Source organism: Pristis pectinata, chromosome 19, assembly GCF_009764475.1.
Source record: "Pristis pectinata isolate sPriPec2 chromosome 19, sPriPec2.1.pri, whole genome shotgun sequence".
NCBI classification, from domain to species: domain Eukaryota; kingdom Metazoa; phylum Chordata; class Chondrichthyes; order Rhinopristiformes; family Pristidae; genus Pristis; species Pristis pectinata.
Genome location: NC_067423.1, coordinates 42794325 through 42813255, shown reverse-complemented (window position 1 = coordinate 42813255; position 18931 = coordinate 42794325). Strand labels below are relative to the sequence as shown.

General features: G+C 41.0%; 1 protein-coding gene across 1 annotated transcript in view; it reads right to left on the bottom strand.

The window, feature by feature from the left end:
- The window catches only part of LOC127580588 (cilia- and flagella-associated protein 54), a 61329-nt gene that overhangs the window by 27340 nt on the left and 15058 nt on the right, over positions 1–18931 (bottom strand). Inside the window, exons 4-10 of the mRNA XM_052034175.1 lie at positions 18672–18815; positions 13323–13494; positions 11054–11112; positions 7810–7953; positions 5056–5169; positions 4853–4954; positions 1450–1648 (exon numbers count right to left, since the gene is read on the bottom strand). Of these exons, the coding sequence (XP_051890135.1) occupies positions 1450–1648; positions 4853–4954; positions 5056–5169; positions 7810–7953; positions 11054–11112; positions 13323–13494; positions 18672–18815 (934 nt within the window). The remainder of the gene's footprint in view (positions 1–1449; positions 1649–4852; positions 4955–5055; positions 5170–7809; positions 7954–11053; positions 11113–13322; positions 13495–18671; positions 18816–18931) is intronic.

Genomic DNA, 18931 nt, shown 5'->3' with positions numbered 1-18931 from the left:
AAATTCATGAGACATGATCTCCCACGCACAAAGCCATGCCAACTATCCCTAATCAACCTGTCTTTCCAAATGCATGTATATCTTATCTCTCCGAATTCCCTCCAATAACTTACCACAGATGTTAGGCTTACTGATCTATAGTTCCCAGGATTTTCTTTGCAGCTCTTCTTAAATAAAGGCACAACATTAGGAGCCCTCCAGTCTTCCAGCACCTCACCCATCACTAACAATGATGCACGTATCTCAGCCGGGGCTCCCGCAATTTCTTCTCTAGCATCCCACAGTGTTCTTGGAGATATCCCATCAGGTCCTGGAGATTTGTCTACCTTTATGCATTTTAAGATGTCCAGCACCTCCTCTACTGTGAAGTGGACTATCCTCAAGACATCCCCATTAACTTGCCCCCCCCCCCCCCGAGATCCCTAGTCTTCACGTCTTTCTCCACAGTAAAAACAGAGGAGAAATATTCATTGAGGACCTCGCCCATCTCCTGCAGCTCCACACGATTGTCCACTTTGGTCTTTGAGGGTCCCTATTCTCCCCCAGTTACTCTTTCTTCCTTGATATAAAATCTCTTTGGATTCTTCTTAATCTTCTCAGCCAAAGCTATCTCATGCCCCTTTTTGCCCTCCTGATATCCTTCTTAAATATCTCCTGCATCCCCTCTACTCCTGTAGGGATTCACCTGATCCCAGTTGTCTGTACATAACCCATGTCTCCTTTTTCCTGACCAGAGCCTCAATATCTCGTCATCCAGGGTTCCCTACTCCTGCCAGCCTTGCCCTTCACTCTAGCAGGAATGTGCAGACCTTGAACTTTCACTACCTCACTTTTAGAAGCCTCGAATGGCTGATAGTAAGACTCCTACAGACCAAAATGCCAGAGGAAGTCCCAATGACAGTTATTGGTATTGGTTTATTATTGTCACTTGTACTGTGGTACAGTGAAAAGCTTGTCTTACAAACCGATCGTACAGGTCCATTCATTACACAGTGCAGCTACAATGAGTCAGTACAGAGTGCATTGATGTAGTACAGGTAAAAACAATAACAGTACAGAGTAAAGTGTGACAGCTACAGAGAAAGTGCAGTGCAATAAGGTGCAAGGTCACAACAAGGTACATAGTCCATCTCATTTTATAAGGGAACTGTTCAATAGTCTTATCACAGTGGGTTTAGAGGTAATTGGGCAAAATGGTAGCCAATCACAACTGCATTCCAGGTAAATCAGAACTGCTCTACTGAGAGGTAAGCCTATACAACTTTTGGTCTGAACATGCATTGACCATGAATACTGCAAAATTCCTGGGAGAGACAAAAGGACAACACCATGTGGTTCATCCATTATCATTGGGAATACTTCTGTCCTTCACAATGGCAATCATAACTAGAGAAAGACCAAACATTGAATGATATTTTAAACAGTGAAAAAAAGTGTACAATATCACACCTGAAATGAGTAGCAGGCCTGCCAGGAAAAGTTCCATTGTCACATCAAGTATTTCCTGCTCCGCTGGAACAGGAGGCTTAGTTTGCAGAATGCGTCGATTACCACCAGACAAAGTCTCTGAAATAGCAAGGAACTGGGCTGCACTGCCATTAAACATTTCCACTAACAGAAATTCGGTGGCATTGTGTGGCCAGGGTTGCTGTTGGAAATGAAAGAAGAACATCAGTCCAGAAGAATGCAACAGAATAATAGCACCAACATAAATTGTTTTGTTCATGATTAATGAGGAGTTAAAAAATATATATTCAGTAAACTATCAAGTTTGTAGTTGTACATCTTCATATTTCAGAGATTTACTACAGAAAATATTCCTGGGTCATGTATAATCCACCCGTTTTCAGAAACGTACTCCCCTTACTCCTCACTACACCCCTACTGCACCACTATCATGTTTCATTGGTCTACCTTTCCCATTCTCAATCATATCCTTATAGGGTAGAGCGATTGGGGAGGGTTTTAAATTGGCTCGGCGGGGAAAGAAGGAAGTGTGTCAAAATTCAATGTAGATGGCAGTGGTTAAGCAAATGAGCCTTGAAAGCAGAAGAACTAAAGACTGAGGAAGAAGAGAAAGTTTTGTCAGTTTAATTGTTCACATTTTAATGCAAGAAGATTGAGGGATAGAGATGAATGAACAGGTAAGAGTATGACGAAGAAGCCATTTTTGCAAAGTGGCTTACAAATGGACAGAAGTAGCAACCACGGAGCCTGTTTCTGTGCCATATGACTCCGAACATTCATAGTCACAATGTCAGTAGACTGGTTTGGTGGACACAAAATGAGAAATGGAATTCAATCCAGAGAACTGTGAGGTAATGCATCAGGGGAAGGCAAACAAAGCAAAAGAATGCACGATAGTCAAACATTATCTTGGTGTAGACAAACAGAAGGACGTTTGAGTGTATGCCCACAGGTCCCTGAAGGCAGATTCTTAGAGGGGACAAGGTAAATCCTGAGAGGAAGTTTCCGCTCAGGGGCGAGTCCAGAACCAGTGGGCTGGTTTCAGATTAAGAGGATGTCCATTTAAGACCAAGGAATAATTTCCTCTCTCAGAGGTCTATGAATCTTTGGAATTTGCAGCTGAGTTTTTGTGTCTGTTTTAGGCTGAGACAGATAGATTTCTAAACAATAATAGAATCAAGGGCGATGGTGACAGAGCAGGAAAGTGGACCTGAAGAACGTTGGACTCGCCATGATCCTACTGAATGGTAGAGCAGGCTCTGCTCTGCCATTCAGTAGGATCATGGCTAATCCAACATCCTTCTTTTGGCCTCATGGTTAAACAAGTAGATATGATGGTTAAAAGGGCAAAAGGGATTTATTGGGCAGGGCATAATATACAAGAGCAGGAGGTCATGCAAAACATTAATCGTTCAAGTTAAACTTCTGTATACAGTCCACATCACTACACCACTTGAAGGATGTGATTACACCAGATAGGCTGTAGTGGAAATTTATAAGGAGGTTTCCATGGCCAGAGAATTGCAGATATGATGCAAGATATCTCAGGATTACTCCTTAAGCCATGTGGTAGTGAGGGTAGGAATAAGAGGATAGGGCAAATAAATGAGTAACTGAATAGCTGATACTACTTAGACCATTGGGATTTCTTCTGGGGCACAGGTGATCTGTACAAGAGGGATAAGTTGCATCTGAAGTAGAGGGGGGACAATATCTTTGTGGGGAAATTTGCTGGTGCTATTCAGGTGGGCTTAAACTAGCCCGGCAGGGGTGTGGGACCCAAAGTAGTAGTATAACAGATGAGAAAGTTGAAGCAAATGTCAAGGTTCAAGCAAGCAAGACCAGTAGGCAGGACAGTGAGTGTGGAAGGTCTGATAGGTTAAACTGCATTTATTTTAACGCACGAAGCCTGACAGGTAAGGCAGATGGACTCAGGACATGGATCGATACATGGAATTCTGATATTATAGCCATTATGGAAACATGGCTGAGGGACGGGCAGGATTGTCAGCTCAATGTTCTGGGGTATCGATGTTTCTGGCATGACAGAGGTGGAGGTAAGAGAGGAGGGGGAGTTGCACTGTTGCTTTGGGAGAGCATTACAGCAGCGCTTAGAAAGGATATCCTGGGGGGAACATTCAGCAAAATCATGTGGATAATAAGTAAGGGGTGATCACTTTGATGGCATTATGCTATAGCTCCCCTCAGCAGTCAGCAGGAACTAGAGGAAGTCTGTAGGGAAATCGTGGATAGCTGTTGGAACAATAGGGTTACAATACTGGGTGATTTTAATTTCCCTAATTTGACCGAGATTACCTTAGTGCTAAGAGATTAGGTGGGGCAGAATTTGTTAAGTGTGCCCAGGAAAGTTTTCTGAAGCAATAAGTAGACAGCCCTACTCGAAAAGGGGCTATACTCAATCTCCTCTTTGGAAATGAGGCTGGGCAAGGGGAGCACTTTGGCACCAGTGACCATAATTCTATCAAGCAACAACATTTAAGAGGCATCTTGACAGGTACTTGAATGAGAAAGGCATAGAGGGATATGGAATTAATGCAGGCAAGCAGGATTTGTATAGATAGGCATAATAGTCAGCATAGATGCAGTGAGCCAAAGGGCCTGCTTCTAATGCTGTACAACTCTATGACATTATGAGACTGACCAGTTTGGGTTTTTTGCTTGAACAAAGGAGACCAGGAGGAGAGTTAACTGATGTGTGTGAAATTATTTGAAGTCTCGACAAACTAAACCATAAAGACCCATTTCCTTTGGCAGAAAGGTCAATAACCTGGGGGCATAGATTTAAGTTAATTGGAAGGGACCTGTGGGGAAAAAATGTTCACTCAAGAAGTTGTGGCATTTGGAATCAACGCCTGAAAGACTGGCAGTGGAATAAACGCTGACGGCATTTACAAAGGTAGCTGGAAGACCATTTGAAGAGCCCATATTGCGAATGTGTGATGATCGAAGAAGATAGGTCAAGGGATATTACAGCAGAATCACAGTAGCAAGAAGAATTCTCATCCCGTTTATATCCTGACAGCAAGGGAAAAAACAGCTCTTAAACAGGGCATTTTCCATGACCATACTGAGTAGTGACAGCTTGACACGTGGTAAAGGAGGACATTCTTTATACCGAGACAATGAGATGTTTCATCGTCTCACTGTCCACATTTTAATGAACCAATGAGATGACATTTTTTTATTTAATTATCATTATGGATAGAGATTAATACACAGCAGCTTTGTCTAATGCTTAAAACAAACATCCCAAATCAGTGACGCATTTATGCAGATAAATTTTAGAGATCATCACAACTTCATGTTCCCCAAACAAACCTTGGTTCATTAAAGCAAAAACTGTCCTGGTTAATTAAAAACTTACATTTTGGGTCTCTCTGTAGTTAGTTTTCATTTTAGGCCGCAAAATTCCTTTTGGTTTTCTTCTACTTTCAAAAACAGCCCTTTTAAAGATCATTACAGATACCTAAAATAAGAAGTGTATTTTCAATCCAAATGTACTTTTTTTTTTAAAACTAAAGAGAATGTTAAATTCCATTAAACATTTTACATTGCCGCATCAGGCACCTTGACAGTGGCCTCCCTAAAGATTTTCATAGCTTCAGGACTTGGAGAAGATGAGCTCATCATTTCCAGATGGTTTAATTCGCTGATCTTCCCTAAAGCACGGCGAGCAAATGTCTATTTTAAAACAGCAAAGGAAGCATTAACATGCTGAATGAGAATACATAGCATCTTGATTTACTACAAAATGTTAGGTATATATTAGCCCAGATTTTGCAGTCTGTAACAGAGAAACAGAGTTTGCTGTTCATCTCAAAGGAAGTGTCCTCAAAGACAAAGCATCATCTGAGGCCCAAATTTCCCATTTCATGTTAAAAAGACATCATTTCTATTTCTCTGGTGTCTCCATAGGTGATCTCACTAATCAAGCTGAAGAGGAATTCTTATAGCCAGCAAACCAGAAAGTTTAAAGATACTATAATTCAAGATAATTTGTAGAATGCAAAATAAAGATTGGAATATGTATACCCAATTAAAATATAAAGCAAAAATACCAAAATAATTATTTCAAAATTACATTTAAATATTCATCTAAGGGAATGATAATCTACACATATAAAATTAACATTTTAGAGCAAGATAGACTGCTGTCAATAGTAATTATGACTTAATATGCCATTAAAATCTCACATTCATTTCATGCAACAAAGATTAACATTTTCAGTTGTTACAGAGAGAATAGTTTACAAATGCCTGAAGATCACCGAGAATACTGAAGATTGAAAAACTGATCACTCAGTGGTGGGCGAGAAGATCATTGACTTCAATTTCCAGATTTCTGCATTAAACTGCAAGAGCAAACTCCAGAAGCTGCCATCAGTTCCAGAGTTTAATGACAGCAAACACAAGTAACTGCAAAATCTGAGCCATAAATTTATGTCACTGCATTATTCGCAATATTGTCAGCAGCATGCCATTACTCTTTTCATTTATTAATTTCAAATTGACCTTAATTCTCGAGTTACAGTTACAATAAATTTGTGTAATTATTGAATTCTGCAGCAGAGCAGAGTCTGGATGACGCTTAAGTGCAAAGGTATCTTAACCAAGGAAAAGGTAAGTCATAGATAACATCGGTTGTTATGAGGGGATACATTTGTAATGATGACTTGATAAACTCAGGCTAAATTCTCCGGACGAAAGAAGACTAGCCCAGATGTAATAATGTTGATTGAAGTTAAAGGTGACTCATGGAAGTTCACAGGACAGATCATTGCATCTGTTCCATCCCTATCCAAGAGTAAACCAAAGGTATCCCAATTGCCAAACAGTGCAATTCCAAGTTCTCAGAGATGACATGCAAGGACAAGAGATTAACTGGAACAGAGAAGTTGAAGTCCAGACAATTAAGTATGAAAACAATTAATGACCTCATTTTAAAACATCATGCAAAGAAAGAACATATGTATGCAGGTGCTGTATGAGATTTAAGAGTATAAGAAAGTGGCAGGATATATTGAGAGAGAAGTAAACCATATGGATCCTCGGATTTATGAATCGAGGCAGAGAGTATAAAAGGCAGGGGATTGTATTGAAACTTTAAAAAACACTGGCTGGGGCACAACTGCTTGTGACCAATTTTGGACAGCACACTTTAGGAAGGATTTGCAGAAAAGATTTAATAGAGTGGTTACAATGGAAAACCCAAGTTTGTTCTCTTCAGAGAAAACAAAGCTGAAGAAGATTTGACTGAGGCCTGCAGATTCATTATGGTTTAGATAGGGCAAATAGAGGGAAGCTGTAGATACGGGAGACTGCAGATGCTGGAACCTGGAGCAACACAATAAGTGCTGGACGGACTCAGCGGGTCGGGCAGCATCTGTGGAGGGAAGCTGTTCCCATTAGCACATGGTTCAAGGAATGAGACACAGATTTGGGTAAAAGATCCAAGAGAGATACAAGGTTTAAAAAAAAAATTACCCAGGGAGTAGTTATGATCTGAAACTTACTGCCTTTAGGGGTGGTGGAAATAGAATAAATTAGGGCTTTTAAAAGAGAATTGGATTGGCAGTTGGGAGAAAATAATTTGTCGTCTCTGGGGATATGCAGGTAATGGTACTGATGGTATTGCTCTACTTTGTAACAGGCACAGTCTCAGTGAACATCCTCTTCCTGTGCCATAACAGTTCTATAAGAAATAGCAGGGTTAAGCCATTTGGCCCCTTGCACTTGATCTGCCATTCAATAAGATCATAGCTGATCTTTAACTTCAGTGCTACTTAAGTGTCTCAACCCAAAATGTCAACTGTCTATTTCCCTCTACGGATGCTGTCTGACCTGCTGAGTTCCTCCAGTAGTTCATATTTTTTGCTCCAAATTTCAGCATCTGCAGTCTCTTGTGTCTCCAATAACCACATCTGCCTTGATTCCCTTAATATCCAGTAATCTACCATTCCAGGGCCAGAGTCAGATAGGCATTTACGTTCCTGCATCTATATACCTGACAATAGATAAAACCAAGAACGAAAAGAAGAATATGGATGTGCAAGAGTTTAGTCAACTTCAGGAAAAAAAAGTCAAATGGGAAGTGAAATTAAGAAGCATTTTTAAGACCATTAAGAGAGATGTGGAAGGAAGCTACAGAGGTGATTTTCCTGCCAATGTGAAGCTTTGGAAAATTAAAAATAATTTGTATTTTTACCCACTGCATTGCTCATTTGAAGAATGCATTATGTGGTGTGGAGTGTATACAAAACAAAAATGCAACATTAACATTTAATAAATAGATGTTGCTTTAGGACAATTAAAATATTATACCTCTCCAAGTATGCCAGACTCACAGTCATAGTAACACTGACACACAGCTGTATAAAGTGTGGCTCTCCAGCTGAGAAAGCGAACTGTCAAAAGTGGGGCAGACGATTCCATGCTGATGCTGGCCCACAGTACGTATTCAAAGGCCTATTCAAACAACAAGACAGTTATGAAAAAGTCAGATTCTTAATATAACTAGAAAACAAGTTATTCCTATAGTGATTTGTTGTTACTTATCTATATTATCTGCACTGGAAATTCTGTCTTTAAATCGATGCATAATCAGGCATTGTGACGATTACCCACACCTGTTTACCCCAGCACTGCTCATGCCCCACTTTGTGTCATTATCCTTGTGCAACAGCGTGTCGCATTTTGTACGTGCAACACATAAGTTTCCCCAATTATTGCATAGCTGGGGCTCGTCAGCAAACCAATACCTTTCAGCGTCGTAGCTGATCCTGTGCTGATTAACATCAGCTCTTAGAGAGGCATCAGGCCACTGCTGCAAGTCATCTTGAGGCTTCCCACCAAGCTGCCAGGAATGGATCCTCAACAGGGAAGGTAGTGAGCACTAGAATTCACTGACACTAACCTGTCGGTTGCAGGGTTCAAAGGGTATAGGGATAATACTTTTTACCTGAACCCCCATATCATTACCACATGTATATGGCTTTATCAGTGCAGCCTCACAGGAGATCTCACTTGCCCAATGCCCATTCCCAAGGTAAATGATGCTAACAAGCAAGAGGCAGAGGGCACTGTGTCACTGTGATCGACATCTCCAAGCAGAATCTCAGACCAGGATGGGCTGAGTAAGCAAGGTAAGGCGTAGAGGTAGCAGCAGCACCAACAGCACCTTCAGGACCATCGACAGAGAGGCATAAAAACAGAGGCAGGTATAATGGGAGCAGCCATTTTGTGAGGAGCTGTGAGGTCAAAGTACTGCTGTTGAGGTCAAAACGCAGGCTTTGGTGAGCATAGGGCTTTCGTGAGAAGCATTCAGGTTAAGGTGTTTATTCTTCTTCTCTTTCTGAGATGACGACATTGGAGATAGAGGATATGGGAGCTAGGACAGTAGTAGGCTCTTCCTATAACATGTGGAAGATCAGGGACATTATCTGCAGGAAGTGTGTCCGGCTGCAGCTCCTGCCGGACCACACAGAATCTTGGGATTATTCCCTGTGCCACGTGCTAGTGAGGGTAAAAGTAGGAGGATAGGACAGATGAACACGTGACTGAAAAGCTGATGGAGGAGGAAAGGCTTTAGGTACTTAGATCATTGGAATCACTTCTGGGGCAGATGGGAGCTGCACAAGAAGAACAGGTTACACCCAAACTGGAAGGGGACCAATACCTTTGCAGACAGGTTTGCTCACGCTATTCGGGAGGGATTAACTAATAGGAGAGTGGGAAACATAGCAGCAGGTGGGGATACCGACTCAAATCAAGCCAGTCCAATGGACAGAGCAGACAGAGGCAGGATAGGGTGCATTGAAGTGCTGGCAGGTTTATCACATTTAATCTAATGCAAAGAGCCACACAGATAAGTCAGGTGAGCTTAGAGCATGGATCACTACTTGGACTTAGATATTATTGCAATCACAGAAACGTGATTCAGTGAAAGGCATGGCTGACATTCTTTGATATGGGGGATGTAAAAGAGGAGAGGGTATCGCACTATTGATTAGGAAGAAAATAATGGCAGTATAATGGCCGAAGGGCCTGTTTTGTGCTGTATAGTTCTATGGTAATTAGAGGGGATATCCTGGAAGGATCATCCAATGAGGTCATATGGGTAGAATTTAGGAATAAGAGAGGGGTGATCACTTTGCTGGGGTTATACTTCAGGCCTCCAAATCGTCAACAGGAAATAGAGGAGCAAACCAGTGGGCACCGGTCTGTGCTAATCCCATCTTCCAGCACAAGGCCCATAGCCTTCTATGACTAAGCAATTCAAGTGCTCATCTAGATACCTCTTAAATGCTATCAAAGACTCTGCTTCCACCACTCTCTCCTACACTTACCCCCTCAGACCCCCTTTACCCCAAACCATCACACCCATTACCCCAAATCTAGGACTCTTTGCGAAACCAAAACCAGCCCTGCTGCCTCACTTTCTAAGCCCAGCCCAGTATTAATCCACCCAGCCCATTTCCCCACTCTCTCCTTACAGCCCAGTATCAATTCCAAACTAGCATCTCTATCCCCGCTCTCATAGCCCAACATCAAACCAACCCAACTCTCCCAGTCTTTCCCAACGCCCGTCTCTTACTGTTACAGCCAACCCAATTTTGGATCCAATTTACCAACTTGCCTTGGGTCCCATGGCGCTAATCTTATGGACTAATCTGCCATGTGAGACCATGTCTGCCCCGCCGTTGGCTCCTCTCCTTCAGCTTCCACTCCTGCAGAAACCCGAGCAGGGCAACCACCCATGGCAAAAAACAAACTGGAGAAATAAGTGGACAGCCCACACACAAAGTAGTTTTTGTAGTGGTTGGAATCCATTTCTGTGTCCACTGTAGAAGTGCTTTCGTATTTCCCTTCAAAATAAGTGCAGGTCCTGGAATTAGGGCCTGTGAAGAGGTGTTCTCTACTTCCCTCAGCTCCCCTCCTCCATTATCCCTCTACCCTGATTCCCTCAGTCTTTGGCCTATTTCCCCTATCTGCCTCCATCAGTCTCCCCACTCACTTGGTCCCCATCACCTTCAGCTCCCACTCCCTTGGTTCACCTCCTTTCCAGTTAACCATCCTCTTCCGATTCCCACACGTCCACTCTACCCCAGCACTCCCCATTGACAGCTGCCAGCTGTTCACTCTCTCTAAAAGCAAGGTCAGCCACCTAACACAGTGGATCAACCACCTCAGAGTTCGCGCCCCAATTACCATCCTCAACACTTGGCGCACTAGAAACGTTGAGCAAAGGGAAACACATAGGCATCAATTTTTGTTTAAAAATATTCCTGTGAAGCGCTTTCAATATTTTACTTAATTAAGGATGCCACATAAATGCATGTTATTATAGTAGCATGTTATTATAGTATTATAATGGGAAACATTTCTTTTAATCTTCTGTGAAGTATAAACACTGCAGGAGTGTACCACATGTGAAGTTGTACCTACTTAGCACAAAAATAAATTAATTCCAGCAGCTCTGTGTGTCTTCCCTGACAATCAACGTTACAAAACTAACCCCAACAATGAAAATAAAAGAAGAGCAAATGTAATATGCTTGTTGCCTCACCTGAGCATAGAGTGCTAAAACCATCAAATGTCTACAGATGGTGTAAATGTAAGTTGTACCTAAAAACATAGAAGCATATTAATACATTTCTAACCAGATAGAAAGATAAATTAAAACCAATGGTACTTCATTAGATAAGATCAGATCTTTATTAATCACATGTACATCGAAACACACAGTGAAATGCATCTTTTGCGTAGAGTGTTCAGGGAACAGCCCGCAAGTGTCGCCACGCTTCCGGCGCCAACATAGCATGCCCACAACTTCCTAACCTGTACGTCTTTGGAAAAAGATGTCAATGTTGTAAAGGCTAACAATGCTCAGAGTGGAAGAGAACACGGTTTCAGAAGGAATGCACCTGAGTTTGTTGGTCTAAGTATTCTCAAGTCCTACTTAGAACAGTGTTAGAAAACGGTGTTTGCTTTTAAGGAAAACACACGTCTGCTTTGAAACATCAGAAGAAACAATTGATAGCTTAAAACTAATTATTTTGCCTTCTGTAAATTAAAAAATTCTGCATTTAAATGGCTGTAAGGAAACACGAGAGCATGCTCAGATTATATGCTATTTGCATGCATATCACTGTTAATGTTATAAAATTGTGCCATCGAAAATTAAAAGGACAATTGTGTTTATTAAGCACTGATTTAATGTCCTGGAGTTATCTGTTCAACTGCTGAATTAAGTTCATAATAAAGCAGCAATCAAAGGGTACCAGACCTAGAATGGTCCCAAGAGCAACAGCAGTAAAATTGTTACAGTAGACCCACAAAAATTAAAATTGTAAAAACAAATACTAAAAGGAACATTATTCCTGATGAGCTTCTTACTATTATCAAAATTGCTAATGAACTGAAATTTACTGTGACAACTAGTGGTTACTTCCTGTAACAAAATGTAAACTCAAAGTAGTTCTTAAAAGATTTTGGCATTATAGACGGTCATAAAATTAGGTAATACTATTAAAGTTGCAACAGAACAAACATCACTCTGTGTCATTGAGTTGTAGGCTAAACTAACACAGGCATTAATAATGCTTGCTGATGAAGCAGCCGGTCTATTTTGAAATACATATTGTCTACCTGACCATTCATCATCTGGAAAATCCTCCATAGCGTAGTAGTCTGATGCAAGGGACTGACTGAAGAAAAGTTGTCAACTCTGCAAATTAGCAACCAATCCACTCTATGACCTGTATCACACCAAATCATCTCGTGTGAATCTGTTTCACTCATACAATGACCGCTGCCTGTAAAAAGTCTGTACATTCTCCCCGTGTCTGCATGGGTTTCCTCTCACATTCCAAAAACATACGGGTTAGGAAGTTGTGGGCGTGCTATGTTGGTGCCAGAAGCGTAGTGACACTTGCAGGCTGCCCCCAGCACATTCTCAGACTGCGTTTGTTGTTAACGCAAAAAAGACGCATTTCACTGTGTATTTCAATGTACATGTGACTAATAAATAAATATTATTATTATTAAACAAATAGTGGCACCCAATATTGGACAAACCTGCAAAGCTGCCAGATGTCCCTTTATCTACAATGGTGCAAAGCCCTATCTGTCAGGCAACAGGCAGACAATCTGTTCATCGCAGAATCATACAGCACAACAAAATGCTGTTCAATTGTGTTTTTTTTATATAAGAACTGACTTATGCCACTCCCCTATTTGTTCCCTATAGCCTTGCAACTTTCTTTTCATCTATCTTTCTAACTCCCTTTTGAAAATTATTAAAAGAATCTGCTTCCACTACTCTTTCAGGCCGTGCATTCCATGTGAAAAATCACAGACATGTCCTTAACAATTACACATTAACTTATTTATAAATGTGACATTTTTGTCCCCAGATTATGGCATTGAGAAATGTCTCAACCACCAATATAGCATGATTTGCAGATAGTTATCCATCATGATTGACCCTTTTGTCAACTATTAAAAACATTAATTGGTGTCTTCTTTGAAGAGAAAACCTTTGTGCACTGTAGAAATTTCCACACCATGCCTGCAACTTTCCATTATGTTCAGGTGCCAGATGAGACTCCATGCCAACCTTGCAAACACAGAAAACCATGCTTATAGGCAATTTAGAAAAATCAAAAGAATAAAAGGAAAAGTTGTACCAGACTTCTAACAGTGGTATTTGAATACTGCAACATAAGTAAAATAATTTCTGACTTCTCAATAATCAAGTGAGTATAGGCAATAATCTCTTTTAATAGTATAAATTTGTTATAGATTCAGAAAATCAAGAAAAAAAAATACAATACCATTGAAAATGAGCCAGAAAAGATGTTCCTTGGGCAAAGCAACTTGCATAATGAGTCGAAGGAATTTAAGAATACTCATGCACTTCTTCTTTGACTCCAGATTCAGTAGTTTTGGATCAACTTTTTTCACCACTTGGTAACAGCAAACACTGTACATTTGCAGTGCATGAAACTACAAAGCAATAGAATAATGTTATAAATGATTTTGCACAACAGAATTTACTCCAATAGCTATTGAATCAACCTTCATCCTATTTGTTTCGATATATAACTACTTACTATATTCTTGTATTATCAAATGTGTGTGCTTCAAAATCTCACATGGCAACAAAACAATTAATTTCAGTGATGTAAGGCAAGAATTACACCAAACATTTATTCACAAAGGCATATGCCTCTACTGATTGTGACTCGCAATTACGCAAAAAAACAGAAATTCAGAAGGTAATTAGATAGGAACAGAAAATGGGTGAGGACGTGATAGCATTTAACTGCCAGAGCCTGTCGTTCTCAATCCAGGAAGCATACAAGCTTCCTACTGTCTGCTAATTAAGTTATCATAGTATGCAGTCAGCACTTCCAAGCTACTAAGTAGCTGCACATCTCAGGAGGGGTGGGAGTGGGAAGCATATATTGGAAGTGGCTATTACAAGACATTACCTAGATCCAGCCTGTACAGCAAAGGAGATGTGTACTGTCATTTCAAAAGGTTGGAAAATTGATTGTGACCATTCAAGACATGGCACAAGCCTGGAAAAAAATTGACTCCCCGATTCCTGGGTTCTGCATGATAGGACGAAATGAAGAGGATATACTTTATGACTACCAGCAGCCAGCAGGCCCTAAACCTGTACACTCAGAAAGCTGTGGAAACGTTTGGCCCTGGCGATCAATGCCAGGAGTCGAGTGCTGTCAGGATTCCAAGGACGAGTAGTCAAGATTAGCAAATGCATCTTCAAATGCAATATTCCAGCAACCAACACTATTAGCCTCAGGCACTGGCCAGTCATACCCCATCATTCACATATTAGCAATCTCTAGTAAAACAGACACAACAATCATATGCTCCTTCACAACCTTGCACTCTATTATACTGCAAGCATCACAGTCTGCACGTACTGCCAGCTATTCAATCACCTAAACATATCAAATTTCATTCTTTGACACATTTCCTTCTCTCTTCCAGAACAAGAATGGTCTTAAACATGATCTTACCCCAAGCAGTACAGCTCACCACAAACGGAACACTGCCTCAGTAATATAGCCAAACTAAATGAAGATGACAGCGAAAATGAAGATCCTCATAACCAATCTTTCTGATTTACAAGCTACAGGTAATAGAACTATGCACATGTTACATTCTACTTTCTCTACAGTACAACCTTTCTCCTTGCAGATCGTCTAAGATTCCAACAGAGCCATGAAGCCTGAGGCAGTGATGACAATGATGATGATACACCCACCACTACTCTATTTCTTAATCAAACCCAGAAGCTCATATACAGTACATAATTGAAAATATGGCTTAGAGTCACAGTGAGTCATTGGGCACAAATGCCAGCTTCTCAGAGGGCAGGGTTACCAATGAATTATGCCGCAGAAGATTGAGGCAAGGTTATGCAGAGTTACGTAGAATGAAATGCTTGGTGCATTGACAAGCATTCCAGCAGTTTTTGTACAAAATCAAGGACTATGAAGCTATCTGGCACAACTCGGCACACAACTTCTCATAGACTGAAAATGGTGGGGAAGTGACATCAGTGTAGTTGTGAAGCCAACCATGAGAGTATCGCCTTCCAATGCAACGCAAACAACAGCCACCCAATGTCCGCACCAGCAGAGGAAGCTCATGAGTTGTCATTCAAGCTCAGCTTGTTACCATGCAAGCCCAAGCAGCTGCTCACCTACAAAGGGACATTTAGGCCTTCGCAAAAATGCAGCAATCTGTCCTCCAAATGATTACTAGAAACTGTTCAAGCACTGCCCCAAGCTTCTGGCAGTGACTCCATGTAGTGTGAACCAGCAGACCTCTCTCAGGTAGACCGCAATTATCACGCCACCACTGCCAGCGTCATTGCTATTACCTGTCAGGCAGTCAGCTCATAATGCGGTGGCCAATGCCAAGATGGTGCAGACCTAATCTGGGCCTCCTCAGACTATATGTCATCTCCAAAACCATCTGCTAATTTCTTCCCTTGGAGGGCAGCAGCTTTATACCAGATATATTTTAATAATTTCAGAAGAACCGCATGGGAACACCAGGAATGAAAAAACATATAGAGGAGAGGCTCTGAGAGAATGCACAAGGGTGATCAGCCGAAGTTGCTGTACAATTTGGCAGGCTTGGATTTATAAACCTGGTTTTGAATGTATAAGCTTTGTGTTGGCTTTTCTTTTTACAATGAGGCCAAGTGGACACTCAGTATTAGCAGAAGAAAGCTTATGTGTGGGACTACTGGTGAAGGTGAAACTGCCTTTACTGCAATCACATTTGGATGAATTGGTCACAGATAAACTATCCTGAAAAGGCCACTTCCTCCTCCTCCCCACATGTTGGATGCAAGGTCTAAGCTCTCAAGTGGTGACATGCTAACTCATGCAGCATCTAGCAGACCACTATGAATCTAGACAAATAATCTGCTGCATGCTACAGGGCTCCTCCAGATTGGTACAGCCTGCAGAAGCATTATCCTAAAACGCTAGTGGTCTGTTTGTCATTCTTCATGTAGAACCAGGGTTTAGTTGTGCTTATGATGCCCAATGTACATTAATTAAACGCCAGAGTAATCAGCCATGCTGTCAGTGTATAACGTTTAGTGGCACAAGCCACCATTCAGTCGATCATGGTGGCTCAAACACTACAAAATGAAGGCATCATGGCGTCTGCTAGAATGCCAGACAAACTGTTTACGGTTGTACAACAGTTAGATGCTGAAGGGACGCAATTCCTTTTGGTCAATGAAGTGCAGATTTATCATGTGGTACTTGCAAAGCTACGCACCTGCAGACTGTGTCACTGGCTCGCCTACATGTGAATATTACAGTTAAATAGGCATTACTTCAGACATTATCCATTTATTTACACACACAAAAACAATAACAGGTTTGCTTGGACACCACTGACACTTTTGTACTGTATTAGTATCGGTTTTCTCATGATTTTCTCAAAGTTAACCCACTCACTTAAATGGATCAATGGAGGAACTGACTGATGCATGTTTTGTGTGGTATTTAAGGACAATGAAATGCTATGAATAATAAATTTCTGAATTTGAAATATTATTAATATTCACGTACCTTTGGGAAATCTGCAACCTAACTAAAATTAGTGTACTTTCTTCCTTTGTTTAAATTTAGTTTTTGCTGCAACCACGGATATTTTCAAAACAGCAAAGGAATATTCTGCTTTAAAACCATATCTCCGATCAAGAGCCCTTCATTGTCCCACTATGGAGTGGCCATTAATACAAATCAGAACTAGTCCTCAAATTGCAAAGACAGCTGTGTAAACAAACACTGCATCTACAAAGAGAGCGAGCTACTGGATCACAGTGGGCAGCCACCTCAGAGTTATGCAGAAACTGACATGACCACAAGATTTTCTGGTATGCATCGGTCAAACCCACAGACAATGGGACTATGTTAATTAGCCTGCATTTTCACCAGGCATCAGACATCTTGAATTAAGTTACTTTGCACCATTGTGACAGAAATCAGGAAGGTTCCAGAACAGCTATTTTGCCACTTAGCACATCAAACATGGTCACAATCATAGCTGTTCTGCCAAGCAATAACTGGGGGATTTGTATACCCGCACAGTCAGCCATCACAATACTAGCTTTGAGTGCCTGGGGTTTTTGTCCTCAGAAGATTTTGGAATACTTGTGTCAACTACTTTACCTCAATAAAGGTGTTTGATGGCCCTGTCAGTTCAGATGTGTTCCCACTGTAAATGTGTAAATGGAACCGTTTGTCTATACCTAAAATATTGAAGTAAACTATGCAATTTCAACTATTAACATTGTATCGATCACCTGATGTTACCTTTGTGCTTAAGAGTACATAAGCTCAAAGTTCATTCAGAGAGATTCCACCAAGGACATCTCCTGCTAGGACTCCCTCTGCATGTCTGCTTGTGCTGAATAAAGACCTATTCCATCCACAGTCTCCATGCGGCTCATTCAAAGTCACAACATCTCTGGCCCCGCTTTCATCTAAAAGTTTAAGGAAGTTAGTTTTTGAGGATGATAAAAGCACGTCAAATAAAACAGAAATAAAAACAGAAAATGCTGGAAACACTCAGCAGGTGAGGCTGCATCTGTGCAAAGAGAAAGAGGGTTAACGTTCGAGGTCGAAGACCCTTAATCTGGGAAAGAGAAAACAAGTTAGTTTTCAGTCGCAGGGAAGGTGGGGGAGGAATGGTTGGAACAAGTAGGAATATCTCTGATAGTGAGAGACCAAATGAGTTAAAATAGCAGTTAGAATCAGTTTATTCTAACATAGGTCTATGGGACGTACGCAGCAGTCCAGACTTTCTCTTCCAAAAATCACAGATGGATGACTGGCAGAAATGGCCAGATCTGATACAGACAGAAAGAAAGAGCAAGTTACCAAAGGTCAGAGAATTCAATATCCAGTCCTCAAGGCTACAACATGACCAGACAGAAGATGAGGTGTTATTCCTCAAGCTTGCATTGGGTCTTGCTGTGACAGTGCAGGAGGACACTGACAGATAGGTGAAAGTAAAGTGGGATAGGGAATTCAAGTGGCAGACAACTGGAGGCTCAGGGTCACTCCTGTAGACTGAACCAGGTGCATCGCAAAACGATCACCTAATCTGCATTTGTTTTCTCCAGTGCAGAGGAGACCACGTTGTGAACACCAAGTGCAGTGCACTAACTTGGAAGAAGTGCAAGTGAATCATCGCTTCAATGGTTTGCCACATTAACTGATTTGGTCTCACCCCATCGGAGATGTTCTACTCATTCTTCTTTCACCTTCTCTACTACTGAAAACAAACTTGTTTTGTCTTTTTCCAGGTTCTGACGAAGGGTTTCTGACCTGCAATATTATCTCTGCTTCCCTTTCCACAGATGCTGCCCAACTTGCTAAGTGCTTCCAATATTTTCTGGCTTTATTTCAGATTTCTGTTATCCGCCATGTTTTAGTTTTGGACTAAAAGCACCTTATCAGCAGCATAGAACAGTGGATCGATTACAAATTGTGAAAAAAAAACAGTGGATAGACCAGGACAATAAAGTCATCGAAAAGACATGTCTCAGGCATTCAGTGATAACAAATATATAGTTTTGCATTTCTTGTCATAGAAAGACACATTTATGAACATACCGTAAAGCTAGAATTATCCACTTCAAATCCATTTACAAAGAATGTTGTTTTAAACTTGTCTATGTCGGTGATATCATCAATCCTGAAGGAACCAAATTGCTGCAGGTATCGTCCATAACATTGCCACGAGGCCAACTTATGCAGCTAGGAATTAATGCGAACATTTGTTAGAATATAACACCACAAAAGATTGGAAAAGCAAGTTATTACTTAAAAGGAGCAAGACAACAAAATGTTGCAATACAGAGGGATCTGGGGAT